Here is a 14,227-nt window from a genome sequence, read left to right on the forward strand (position 1 = left end):
ATACTGTTAGCAGGAATGTGAATTAGTACAGAAATTATGGAAAACAGAATGGAGGTTCCTCAGAAAACTAGAAATAGAACTACCATGTGATCCTGCAATTGCATTGTTGGGTATATATCTAAAGGAATTGGAACTGAATATGTCGAAGCTACATGTTTGTTGAAATGCTGTTCATAGTAGCCAGTTTATGGAATCATTGTAGGTGTCTAACAGATAAATGGATGAGAAAAAAAAATATATATACAATGGAATATTATTCAGCCATAAAAAAGAATGAAATTCTGTTATTTGCTAACATGAATGGAACTGAAGGACATTATATTAAGATAAGTAAATCAGGCACAGAAAGACAAATATCATGTTCCTACTTAAATGTGAAGGTTAAAAAGTTAATCTCATAGAAGTAGAAAAATAGAATAGTGGTTACTAGAAGTTGGGAAGGATGTAGGGGAGGGGGTTGATTAATGGGTACAGGGATATAGAATAACTTCTAATTTTACATAGCACATTGGGTTAACTCTGGTGGACAACAATTAATTGAATATTTCAGAGTAACTAGTAGAAAGAATTTTTCATGCTCCTAACATGAAAAATGATGTCTGAGTGATAGATATGCCTGTTACCTTGATTTGATCATTGCATATTGTCTATATGTATTGAAATGTCAGATTATACCCTATGTTTACACATTTTAATACTTACAGTAATTTAAAGGAAGGCATATTAAGAGTATATAAATGGTAAGTATTGTAAGCACAGATAGGTGAACCATAAAACTTGCAAATCATTAGTTTCAGTACCTACATAATGTAACCAACTTTCAGATCAAGAAACGGAGCATTCCAGAAGTAACCTCTGGTTCTTTTCTAGTCAGTAACTTATCCTGCCTGCCTATGATTGGTATTTTTAAGAGCATTAAGATTAGTTTTTCCTGTATTAAAATATAGGTAAATAGAATTGAATGTCTGACTTCTTTTGCTTGGCATTGTTTTTGAGTTTCATCCATATTGCCTATTTTACATATCTCATGCTCATTTTTATAAGGTATTCTATTGTGTAGTTAGAACAATGTTTATTCACGTTACTTTCAATTTCTATATGGGTTGTTTCTAGTTTTTGACTATTACATGCAGCACTTCTTCTTTTTTTTTTTTTTTTTTGGTGCTGGGGATCGAACCCAGGGCCTTGTGCTTGCAAGGCAAGCACTCTACCAACTGAGCTATCTCCCCAGCCCGCAGCACTTCTTTTGAGTACTCTTTTATATGTTTTTGGATGAACTTATGTCTGCTGTCTATTCTTGGGGATGGAATTGCTAAATCACAGTGTGTGTGTGTGTGTGTGTGTTTATTCAGTTTTAGTAGATAAAACCTAGCTGTTTTACAAAGTAGTTCAATCCATTTATATTCTCACCTCTGGTATATCAGAGTTCCATGTTGCCAATGTTTGGCTTATTTTATCTTTAGAAAACCATTTTGGTGGGTTTGCAGTGGTTTCAAAAAGTTGTGTTTTTAAAGAAATAATTGTATGGTCAATATAGAAATATAGGAAATTTTAAAAGTGCACATATAAAGCAAAAAATAACAATCATTCTCAATATCATAATTCTGAGGTTACCACTATAAACATTAAGTGTACTGTTGAAATTTTTATATCCATAAAGTATATATTTCACCATTTTTCCTTCCTTGTCGAAGTAATATATATGTATTTCATGAAATTTGAAAAGCATAGAATAATGTTAAGATGCAAGGTGAAAGTTACCATGTTCCCTCCATTCTGAAGGAATCATTATAACATTGTAGCATCTTTATAACTTTTTAATTTTGGATGATTTAGCATTGCAACTTAAATAAATGACAGTAAAATTCGAGAAATATTGATGATGTTTGTTCCAGAGAATTAGTCATAGGAACAAAGCATTTAGAATGCTTCAACTTTGTATAGTGTTTTGTATTTAAAAGTTTTTTTCTATACATTACCAAATTTCAACTTCACTATAATTTAATATATTAAATATTTATAGGTAAGGAAATACCGGTCAGAATTGGTAAATAAATTAACTAGCATCACACAGCCAAGTCATAGAGGAGCCAAGACTTGAATATAAACTTTTAACTCCTAGTTCAGTATTCTTTTTAGTTTATCACAGAAACAAAACTAAAGAAGAGCTGACCACTTCTATATACTTGACTCTCTGCAGTCTCTTAGCTGTGACACCTAGTTTTATGAGAACTGGGGAACTATATCATTAGAGTTGACAAATAACTCTACAGGAGGGAGCACCTCATAGGATTTATCATCAGTCTGGAGTTCAGAGAGTGGCCCAGGTTTATTGGGTAGGCAGGTGGTCTCCGTAGTAGGCACACTTGTGGGAATGTATATAATACTTGTGACTGGGTGGTAATTTGTAAAACTGCCTTCAATGAGACTATGATAGGAAACATTTAGTTCACTCCTTTCCATAATCACTGCCAAGCTCTCACTTTACATGTATATCTTAGCTGATTTATTTAGGCAAGGAACAAGGAGACAAATAAGAAATGGTAAAATTCTGAAAAGTGTTGTTATTGAGATTTAGTAACATTGTTGGGCTGAATATTATTATAAAAAATCCCTGAGACTCATGTATAATGTTGTTTCTGGGGAGAAATACTTTGATTTCTATATTCATTCTACTAGTTATTTTGAGAGATATAGTTGGCCCATGGAAACTATTTCTTTTTCTGAATTCTTTGTTTAGCTCAAGATGAGTTTCTAATACATCAAGCCTTGAAGTTCCTTGGAATAGTAATACTGAAGTTTTAAAGTTGTAACTGAACTAAACCATTCCATTTTTAGATGGGCAAATAAGTTTAAAAAAAAAGTCATAGAAGTAATGTGTATCCCCATTGGAGAAAAGATAGCCTATTCAACAAATGGTGCTGGGAAAACTGGAAATCCCTATGTAGCAAAATGAAATTAAACCTTTTATCTCTCACCCTACACAAAAATCAACTCAAAGTGGATCAAAGACTTAGGCACTAGTACAGGGACCTTGCTTCTAATAGAAGAAAAATTAGGCCCAGTTCTCCACCATGTTGACTGAGCTCCTGACTTCCTTAACAAGACTCCTAAAGCACAAGAAGTAAATTAAGAATCAATAAATAGGATGGATTCAAACTAAAAAGCTTCTTCTCAGCAAAGGAGAAACAATGTGAAGAGAGAGCCTACAGAATGGGAAAAAATCTTTACTACATGCACCTCAGATAGAGCACTAACCTCCAGGATATATCAAGAACTCAAATAACTTAACACCAAAAAAAAAAAAAAGATAACTCAATCAATAAATGGGCTAAGGGACTGAACAGAAACTTCACAGAAGAAGAAAGACAGTTGATCAACAAACATATGAAAAAGTGTTCATCATCTTTGCAATTAGAGAAATGCAAATCCAAATTATTCTAAGATTTCATCTCACTATAGTCAGAATGGCTGTTATCAACAACACAAGCAATAACAAGTGTTGGCGAGGATGTGACCAAAAGGTACACTCATACATTGTTGGTTGGACTGCAGATTGGTGCAACCACTTTGGAAAGCAGTATGGAGATTTCTAAGAAAACTTGGAGTGGTACCACCATTTGATCCAGCTATGTCATCCCTCATTTTATACCCAAAGGACTTAAAATCAGCATACTCTAGCGATGCAGCATGTCAGTTTTTATAGCAGCTCAATTCACAATAGCTAAACTATGGAACCAACATAGATGTCCTTCAACAGATGAATGGATAAAGAAAATGTGGTACATATACACAAGGGTATATTACTCACTCTTAAAGAAGAATGAAATTATGGCATTTGCTGTTAAATGGATGGAGTTGAAGAATATCATGCTAAGTGAAATAAGCCAGTTCCCAAAAATCAAAGGCCAAATGTTTTGTCAGATAAGTGGATGTTGATCCATAGTGGGAATGGGTATGGAAGAATGAAGGAATTTTGGATTATGCAGAGGGAAGTGAGGAGAGGAATGGAGTGGTAGGGATGGGAAGGATGGTAGAATGAGACAGACATTATTGCCCTATGTACATGTATGAAAATTAAAAAAAAATATTTATCACCGTCAAAAAAAAGATAGTGAAAAAATAAAAAAAGAAATGTGTATCCAAATACACACATACACATTAGCAAACATACATAGATGATTATGTGTGTACAAATGTATATGTGTATATAGTTATTTTTATATCTTAAAATGGTTTTAGACAGACTGACAGAATTACTTATAAGGATATCATTTAATTTGAATATTGTTGCCAATTCCATTAATATAACAGATCATAAATTTCAGTGATTGCTTTATGGATTCATTGTTTATCATAGTCGAACATAACCTTAATTTGATTATATATCAGTTATATTAAACTTTTACATACCAAAAATATTTTTTAGTAAGATTGGATCACTTTCTGAATCAAGTTGCCGTGTAGGACAGGAAAGTTGATATGTAGCATTTAAATCTGTGTCTCATTTCAGGTCCTGGAATACTGAGAATTGGGGCGGGGATGAATGGCAATGACAGGTTTACAGGGCTGATGCAGGATGTGAGGTCCTATGAGCGGAAACTGACCCTTGAAGAGATTTATGAACTTCATGCTTTGCCTGCAAAGAATGATTTACATCCCATTTCTGGATACGTGGAGTTCAGACAGGGAGAAACTAACAAATCATTCATTGTTTCTGCAAGAGATGACAATGAAGAGGAAGGAGAGGAGTTATTCATTCTTAAATTAGTCTCTGTATGTGGAGGAGCTCACATTTCTGAAGAAAACACTACAGCAAGATTAGTCATACAGAAGAGTGACAATGCCAATGGTTTGTTTGGTTTCACAGGAGCTTGTATACCAGAGGTAAGCAGCCAGCCTGGGGAATTTTGGAGTTAATTTTTTTTTTTTTTTTGTGGGTGGGTTTGTTTGAGTCTGAGCTATCTTTCATTTGGTAAGATTGCCCAAGTACCTACTCTTAAGTCTAGAAGTATGGTAGAGCCTACAAATATAAATTACAGCCCCTACTCTTATAAGTTCATAGTTTGGTTCAGCTTAATGAGTTGACAGAAGTAACAAGACAGCAAGTAAATCTTAGCAGTTATCTTTAAAGTTACTTCACTCTGAAAATTCATAATAATATTCCACATGTAATTTACTTTTGGCTACTGTTTTTGATACTGTATAAGTAAATAATGTATCTTGAAAGCTTGTATGTATAATGGTTAATGAAATTTTATTCAAATATGATTTTTTGAGTTTTTCCCCTTATGTGACACATATTTTAGTTGTTACAACATTCTTCTGTGTTGGGTGTAAATGCCTTTCTTGCCAGCCTTCTTGGCCAGCTTAATTCATTAGGCAGTTTTACTCTGCTTATCAGTTCTTTCCAAGTTTTCAAAGATTAGTAATCATCTTGGTTTCCCATTCCGTAATGTGAGAGCTCATGAAACTACTTCACAGGTGTTTTGTGTGAGAGCAGCAGCTCAATGTCCATGGATGTTGCCAAGAAACAGGAGAACATTTCCCTTTGCAAGTTGATTCTAATAGATTTAGAAGAATGTCTACAAAAACTGAAATGATCAAGAAAAATAGGGATGAATAGGACTTGAAAAACTAGGTAGCAGGTGTCATTGTAGGTTAAACAGGAATGCCTCTGAAATGTTACACAGTCCCTTTAGTTCTGTGGTTTGGTGATATCATAAGAGATCTTCAAATGGTGGTCTTTTTTTTTTTTAAATTTTGGAAGTAGAATACCTCTTAACTAGAGAGGACAAACATACAAATCTACAACTTAAAAGAGAAATATGTTCATCTACAGTGAAACTACATTGATATTCAGTCATCAAAGAACTTTAATATGTTCAATTTTAGTTATCTTTCTGAAAACTCATAATATAGGCGCAGCACATATTAAGAAGCACATAGCTTCTTTACTTTATAGGGTTGGAAATTGGCATATTCAGGTCTGAGAAATAGCTAACCCAAGTTGAATTAAGTGAGAAATGATCAGGTCATATGCCTGATTTGTGGCTGGGTGATTATTAGTGCTTAATGAATATTCATTTTCCCTTTTGCTTCTAAGATACAATGGGAAGAACTGGAATTTGAATCTTCCTGTGTCTTGTGATTCTAAGCTGTTATCTTTCTCCCTAAGACATTAATGTCATCATCTCTATTTTTAAAAAGACAGATGGCTTTTTTTGGGTTATGAGAACCATTGGGGTGCTTTTTGAAGTCAGATTCCTTTCAAGATCTGGCCCCTGCTTATGCCACTGCCCTCTGGGTTATTCTCTCCTTCGGTTTCTGTCTGACTTGTGTGACTTCAGTTCCAGCCTTGGGTCATTAGTGGTCTCTTTTTGCAACACTGTCATTCCACATCTTCATATTTAGTCGTTCAAGCCTCAGCTCCAAAGACATCTCCTGTGTGAACCCTTATTTAAAGTAACTTAACTGTTTTCCTGGTTTATAACTCTTTATCCATCCATAGTTTTAATTTTTTTCTTAGCATTGATCACACAAATTCCTTCTGTTATTTTAAAGTCTTACTCACCGACTATCCCCCTTCACCATTTTTTGTATCTGTTCACCAAGAATGGAGCATGGTAGGTACTCAATAAGTCTTTGTTGGAACTTATGAATATGTTTTAATATTAAAACATGAAAAGACATATAGCAGTTCAGATTTCAAACATTTACACTAAATTTAAACTATATGAACAACCAAACTGATGGAAAAAATACATAACAAAATTTTAAAACCTGATATTATAATTAAGTGTTCAATGCTGCTTCTCTGTCAGATTTCATTGATAGATTGTGGTGAGTAATGGTTTAGTTATCTAGGTATGCAACTTTATTCCTGTTGACCTCTGAAACTTGAATATGACTAGCCAAGCCTTTCATTGCAGAAGAGAGAAGTTTCCTCCAGGGACCATAGTACCTAAACTGAAGTTCTGGAAAGAACAAGATAACACAATTGGTTGTTTTCCAAGCCTAATGGAATGGAAATACCATGTGTTCATATTAGAAAGAAATATTTAAATGGTTAATATAAGAAAATTGTTGTCAACTTCCAGGAAGATTACATAGAATTTTCATTCTGAAAAATAATAATAGGAATAGAAAACTCCTATTTTTATCTCTGTGAGTTGAGGTAGAAATCTTCAAATATTTTCAATATCATTATCAACAATAATAATATTTATCGGTTGCTTACTGAAGTCATTCTTAAAGTGGTCCCTGGAGTCCACTTCCAAGGAACCCTGGAGTTTCCTGAGGTCTTTTATGGGGGGTTCACAAGGTCAAACCTAACATTATAAAAATTTCTACCATTTTTTTTTCTTTTTCATTTTATTGACATTTCGTATTAAAAAAGTAACTCATAGTGCTTTTACACAAATTAAGGTGGTGGTGCTACATTGTACCAGTTATGCACTACCCATAGTTAAAAAAAGTGCTAATTTTATGAAATAAGAAGTACAAATGAAGGCTGGGACTATAGCTCAGTGACAGAGTGCTTGCCTAGCATGTGTGAGGCACTGGATTCAATCCTTAGCACCACATAAAAATAAGTAAAAAAAAAAGCGTGCTGTCCATCTATAACTGCAAAAATAAAAAATAAAAAAGGAAGTACAAATGAAGTACTTCTGCTCTATTATCAGAACATCATAAGTGTCTTGAAGAAACAGATTTTGAGTCATGAATTGAACTAACTTCTGTTTTCATGGAATACCGGTTTCACTTAAGATGACTGACATTTTAGTTATTCAGACTTAAGTATTTGGCAGACATTTTCATGAAAATAAACAGAGTGAGTTATTGATTACAAGAAAAACAACTGACAGTTTTTGTTACTAAGAAAAATTCAGTCTTTCAAATGAAATTTTGAATTTTGCAGCACTTTTATCTGCCAAAGTGAGCTTGACAGTTTCCCATTACTTAGACTTTTCAGATAAGATTGACAGTGATATTAACCAGCATAATTATGTTGTATGATGAAATGTGTCGACAAATGGAAGATCTGTATAACTCAGTAAACCAATATTTTCCAAATAATCATTGCATATTATTACAAAATCATGCATGTGTGAAAGATTGATTCAAAGTATAAGGTAGGCCAGTGTATTTTAATGTGATAAAATATGCTTGAACATTGCAACTAAACTCTGGGGAACTTCCCCTTGTTAAATATTGGTATAATATTGCAGAAAAATGCAATCATCTGAAAAGACTTCAAATCTTCATCCTTTTCCAGTTATGTATTTAGATAAGGCAGGATTGTCTTTATATACTTCAAGCAAAATAACAGAGAACAACAGACAAATTGAAATAAGGAGGCATAAGAATCCAGCAGTTTTCTATTAAGGCTGACATCTAAGAGACTTGTGAAAATGTAAAACAGTGTCGCCTTATCACCTTTTAAAAAAATATAGTTACTTCTTATAAAGATATGTTGTTCAGAATGGATTTATCATAGATATTTTAAGGTGAGTTATTAATCAATATTTAATTTGTTCCATTTTGCATTTGTAATATGATAAATATCAACAGACTTCAACAGCATAGGCAAAGCTCCTTTAGGGTTCTCTGTAATGTTATGACTGTTCAGATGTCCTTAAATGAAAATATTTGAGAACTGGGTTTACTTTATGCATGGGATTGTCTTCACTCCTAACTTTATGGACACTTGCTTGGTTTTCACAATTAAAATCTACTGTCATTCCATAAATTCTTCTCTATTATATTGTTGCAACAACATTGAAAATTCAACTTTTGTCCCTCTCTTAATCTCTTAAAATATTCCAAAGGCAAGAGAGATCCTTTACAGATGCCTCTCTGTGTTTTGTAATACTTTTACATTTTTTAAACTGTTTGTTTTTAAGTGCCTGCCATATGTTATGTGAATAGATTCCTTTAGAAATAAGTGATTATCAATATAATCTGATATCACAAATCATCACCCAAGCATGAAACAAAATTAAAAATTAATTGGTTTGTAATTGTTTAGCACTGATCGTCTGTTCAACACAGAAGGACAATTCGTGGCTCAGAATACTGCATTATATTTTTCTGAGTAAATAGATTTTAAAAAATCTTCTTATTGATTACCTTTATTAATACTTTCCTGTTGATCTGAAGATTTGGCAAATTCCTGAGTTGAAAAGAGGAAACAGTAGTGAGAACTGTTCCTAGTATGAAATTAGTGAGAATGGTTTTGAAGATTACTATGGATCTTGTGCCTTTTCACACACTAGCCTAAATGTTTGTACCATGATTCTAAAGCCAATTAGATTAATAATTTAATATTAGAAAATACTTTCAGGTTTTAATTTTGCCTTAACTTTTTTTTTTACCTTTATTTATTTATTTTTATGCGGTGCTGAGGATCCATCCCAGTGCCTCACATGTGCTAGGTAAGTGCTCTGCCACTGAGTACAGCCCCAGCCCCTTGTCTTCATCTTATTCATATTAATAATTATATTGTGTAGTTCAGTGTTTATGGAAGTGTTGTCCACAGAAGACCTTGGGCAGAAATATCTAATGCATACTGCTTGGAAAACCTCCCTGATTCAGGATTCCATTCCTGGATCAATATATCTGGTTGTGGGAGGGAGAAAACAAAATGCGGAATGAAAAATATTTTTTCATGAAAAATTTCATATATACATGAAAATATAGAAGAGAGAATTATTGATCCAGTGTGCCCATCACCTAGCTTTACTAATTATCAGCTTTTTGCCAATCTTGTTTCACCTGAAATATTTTAAAAACAAACCCGAAGGGCTGGGGTTGTAGCTCAGCCTGTGCTTGCCTAACACGTGTGAGGCACTGGGTTCAAACCTTAGCATCACATAAAAATAAATAAATAAATAAGTAAATAAATAAATAAAGTATCCATCTACAACTAAAATTTTTTTTTTTTAAAAAAAGCAAACCTCAGTCATATGTCCTTTCTCTGTAAGTTCATAAGAATTAAAGGTAGATTTTTACTAAGCATCCTAGGGATTTTTTTAATGGACACATGACATTTAAATGATCTTCTCTAGTTGGAAATTTATAAAGTTTGCTTTATTGAATGTAGTACTAAACTGTTAATTTTTCTATACAATTTTGATACATAGCTTATGTCTGTACATACTTTAATGCATAAGGATAGTTATTGCTTTTTCCTTTTTACAACTGGAAACATTCAGGAAGTTACAGATTTAGATGATGCTTTTACTAACTGAAAAATGCAGTGTGACTCTTGCAAACAAAATTCTCAAAAATCTCCTTTCTTAGTCCTGGATGCTGCATGGTCATGCTCTGACTTGGTAAAAATTTAAGTTGCTAAGGAACTCTCACACATTCCTGAATCTTTGGATCTATTTAATTCACACATTCCTGAGTCTTTGGATCTATTTAATTCACGTGTCTTGCTGAGAAGGGAAGGGTTGAATAATTACATATTTAGATTAATGATTTATTAATTTAACTCATTCAAAATACTCATTCTCATAAAAATTTGGGGTTGGAAAATGGAAAAAATCCATTATCATTATAATGAGAATTGAACTACATGGGAATCAGTTTGCTTTTTCATTATATATGCATGCATATTTGCTTATAAAGTGAGAGTATTTTCATGTAGCTTTTTATTATGCAGGTATATCTGTATTTTAAGGGGGGGATAAATCTCCACCAAGTCCATGAATGATTATGGTCCTCCTTTACGAAGAGATTGAGGATGCTTGATAAGCAGTAGAATGAAGACACTCAGGAGCCTATGACACTAAAGCCATACTCTTTCTTCCAGACTTTTTCTCACTTTCTATTCTGCCAGTATGAAAATGCAGATGCAAAACCTTAAGTAGAAATTAAATTGGATGCTATATTGAGCATCTAAGTCTTTTTTCTGCTTCTTCCTTTTTTCTCCAATCTGAGAACAGTTTAATCTGACATGATGTGATGGATGAGTCCCTATGAGGCATCATGCTATGCCAGATTACATAGTGAGAAACACTGAGCTTGTGGGAAAAAAAGCTTATGGGGTTAGGACTCAGGTTGTACTCAAAAACTTAGTGACACTTAAAAAGAAAGGGACCTAATTAAAAACATTGTGTATAGTAAATGTTTAATTCTTCCGTACTATAATAAATATGGAGTATTACCTTGACAAAGACCTTATGCTGACTTGTAAAGTGAGCATTAGAAGGATTGCATTTTGTGTGCTATTGTAAAGTGGAGGAAGGAAAGGTATCTAAAACTGGAGGAAAAACTGTAACCCTAGAAGTAAAGAAGTGTGGCTAGTCACACATGTGGTGAACTGAGGCAGATGGTAGAGGCGTGTGTTCCTACATTGCTTATTTTGGGTGGGTACAATTTCCCATGTTCACCATGTTTTTTTGTGGATGAAATCACACTGAAAAGCACATGCAAAATTCAGGTCGTGTTCAAATTGTTCTGTAACATATCAATTACATTGAAACAATTTCATGATTTCAAAACAAGTGTTTTAGAAGAATTGAATATACTTGGTTCTCTTTTTTTTTCTATTTCTACTTCCTTTGTTGTCTCAACCAGTCTTTAAATCTCATTTATTAAATTATGTATTTATATACCATTTGTTTATGACTTTAAATACCTTTTTTGTATCGACTTGCAAATTTGTGACATCAAGCATGTAGTCTCTCTAAAATTCCAAACTCATTTCTCCTGCTGTCAACTTGACACATCTTTTGGATATTTTAATAGCTATTTCAAACTGGATGTGTTTGAAACTAAACTTTTTTTGGTCTTTACCCAAACCCTGTGACAAATGGATAGAAGAGAAAAATCTCAAACCTGCTTTACAGATGACTCTGCTTAAAGTGTTGGTATTGCTGAAAGCGGGCTGCTACCTCTGAACTGCCTATTCAAACTGTAGAGGACAGAAATATTAACTGACCATTTGACCTTTCATCCTATGTGGAGGTAGAATTGGCCTAAAGTATGAAGGTGCATGCGTCCCTGAACAGTGCTAATGGAGTCACTGATGGCCAGGAGCTTAAAAGCATCAAGAGTCGGCTAGAGACCAGAATGTTTAGGACAAAGCCTTGTTCCATGGCTCCCAGTGACCCACTGCCTGAACTTGTTTCCTGCTTGCATGCTTTAAATTCCAGTGTATTAGCAGTGCTGGTTCTGGCAGTGGAGTTGGGGATGAACAGGCTTGCCAGGAGGTTGAATAACTATTGGTTGTTTTGGGCTTCTCATGCCAGGGGACAAGCAGGGAAATAAAGAAGTGACAATATTGACCCAGGTGTGCTTGATCCTGTTTACCGTGGAGGCACTAAGGTATTGCTGCTCAGTGAAACACAAAGGTTTTGCTGGAATATTTCTTGGTGATTCCTTGCTCATTGATAACTGTTTCGACTATTGCCTGTTGGTGGACAAATTCCAAATCTGTTTTCTCCGGTCCTAAAGTGACTCTGTCTTTGCCAGTTGGAGATGTTTATGATTTATGTGAAAACCAGAGAATGACATTCTACATGTAAGGACTTGTATTTTTTTGCTCGTGGTACTGGGAACTGAACCTGGGATGGTCTACCCCTGAGCTACTTTTCCAGTCCTTTTTATTTTGAAACAGGGTCTTACTCATTTGCTGAGGCTGGCCTTGAACTTGTGATCATCCTGTTTCAGTTTCTCCCATGACCAGGATTGCAGGCATGCACACCACTGCACACAGCTAAGACTTGTATTTTTATCTCTTCAGTTTTCATTCTTTTTCCTCTGAATTATATATTTGCTAATATAAAACTGAAACTGAGCTGAGAGCCTGAGAATTTGAGTATGAAGACTTATTTTTAAAAATATTGCAGTTTCTCGCTCTATATAATTTAAAATTGCTGTCTTAAATTTTTAGATCAAAACATTACCTTCTTGAAAAATGCATGTGTATTTTATGCTTTATATATGTATGATAAAAATATTAAAAAGATATTAAGTATGGCATCAAATGTCCTTTTTGATCTGACTGTTGTCTCCACATTAGGCATTCCTTGAGACTCTCTACTTGGAATTTATATCATCCCCAAAATGATTCCACTAGATATGCTCTATTGCTTCTTCTGTGTGTAAAATTCTCCCTGATGTCATGTTCCATCCTGAACCTCTCACCCCTCACCCCATGTGATCTGTCTGTGCTGAAACCATCAATAAATCCCAAGTTTGTCTTTCTCTTTAGGCTTATGTTTATCCAGAAAAAGGATTATGCATTTTTTGAAAGGAAGAAAAATCTTTTGTAACCTTGGCATCTAGCACTGTGGAGGCACAAAGTAGATACAATGAGTGAGCTGCATATACAGTTCAGAGATTATAATTTATTTGCTTTGTTTATCTGTGTGAAGGAATGGGAGAAAATAAATGACTGGGAATACTTCTTAGCAGTCAAAAATATATCTGGGGGAACATAGAGGCCGCCTAGTCCCTTTTAGAGAAGTGGAAAGGTTATAAATTTAGGTTAAAGAGGAGAAGGATTTCATGAGTGGATTTTAATTTTATCACTGATTTTACTAGGTATATTCAAAATATATGTCAATAATTTATGTTCAATTGCAGATTGCAGAGGAGGGATCTACCATTTCTTGTGTGGTGGAGCGAACCAGGGGTGCTCTGGATTATGTGCATGTTTTTTACACCATCTCACAGATCGAATCTAATGGCATTAATTACCTCGTTGATGATTTTGCTAATGCCAGTGGAACTATCACATTCCTTCCTTGGCAGAGATCTGAGGTAACTCCCCCTTCTTTGTTTCTTTGAAAGCCTACTGGAAAGGTTTTCCTTCTGTGTTTGTTGTGTAATTTTGTTGTAGCTTCTTTATATTTAAGCAATTCGAAATATTTAGGAGTTGAGGTATATGTAATGGCATATATATTTTAGTATTTATGCAAAAGAAAAGTTAATAATTTTGACTTAACATGCTCTAGTTTAGGTTATTCTTTAATCCCAATATAATAAAAGCGGTATAGCTTGAGAATAGATCATTGTATTTTGTTATTACTGATCCATAGAGAAACCATTCAGTTGTGTATGGCACTCTTCCAATCATCCAAAGAGAAATTCTTGTAACTCTAATGTCATTTTATTTGCATTAAATTTGGAGAAATGAGATACTTGTTTTGTGCTTCAAAAGTGCAAGTTACTTCCAGTTTCATTAAAATATTCTCACTGCTGGATAGATGCT

The 14,227-nt window shown here is 34.0% G+C and overlaps 1 protein-coding gene across 1 annotated transcript in view; it reads left to right on the forward strand.

The window, feature by feature from the left end:
• Nucleotides 1-14,227, forward strand: part of Adgrv1 (adhesion G protein-coupled receptor V1) — a 583,921-nt gene that overhangs the window by 87,846 nt on the left and 481,848 nt on the right. Inside the window, exons 21-22 of the mRNA XM_047556631.1 lie at nucleotides 4,514-4,887; nucleotides 13,600-13,776. Of these exons, the coding sequence (XP_047412587.1) occupies nucleotides 4,514-4,887; nucleotides 13,600-13,776 (551 nt within the window). The remainder of the gene's footprint in view (nucleotides 1-4,513; nucleotides 4,888-13,599; nucleotides 13,777-14,227) is intronic.

Source organism: Sciurus carolinensis, chromosome 6 (assembly GCF_902686445.1).
Source record: "Sciurus carolinensis chromosome 6, mSciCar1.2, whole genome shotgun sequence".
Taxonomy (NCBI): Eukaryota; Metazoa; Chordata; class Mammalia; order Rodentia; family Sciuridae; genus Sciurus; species Sciurus carolinensis.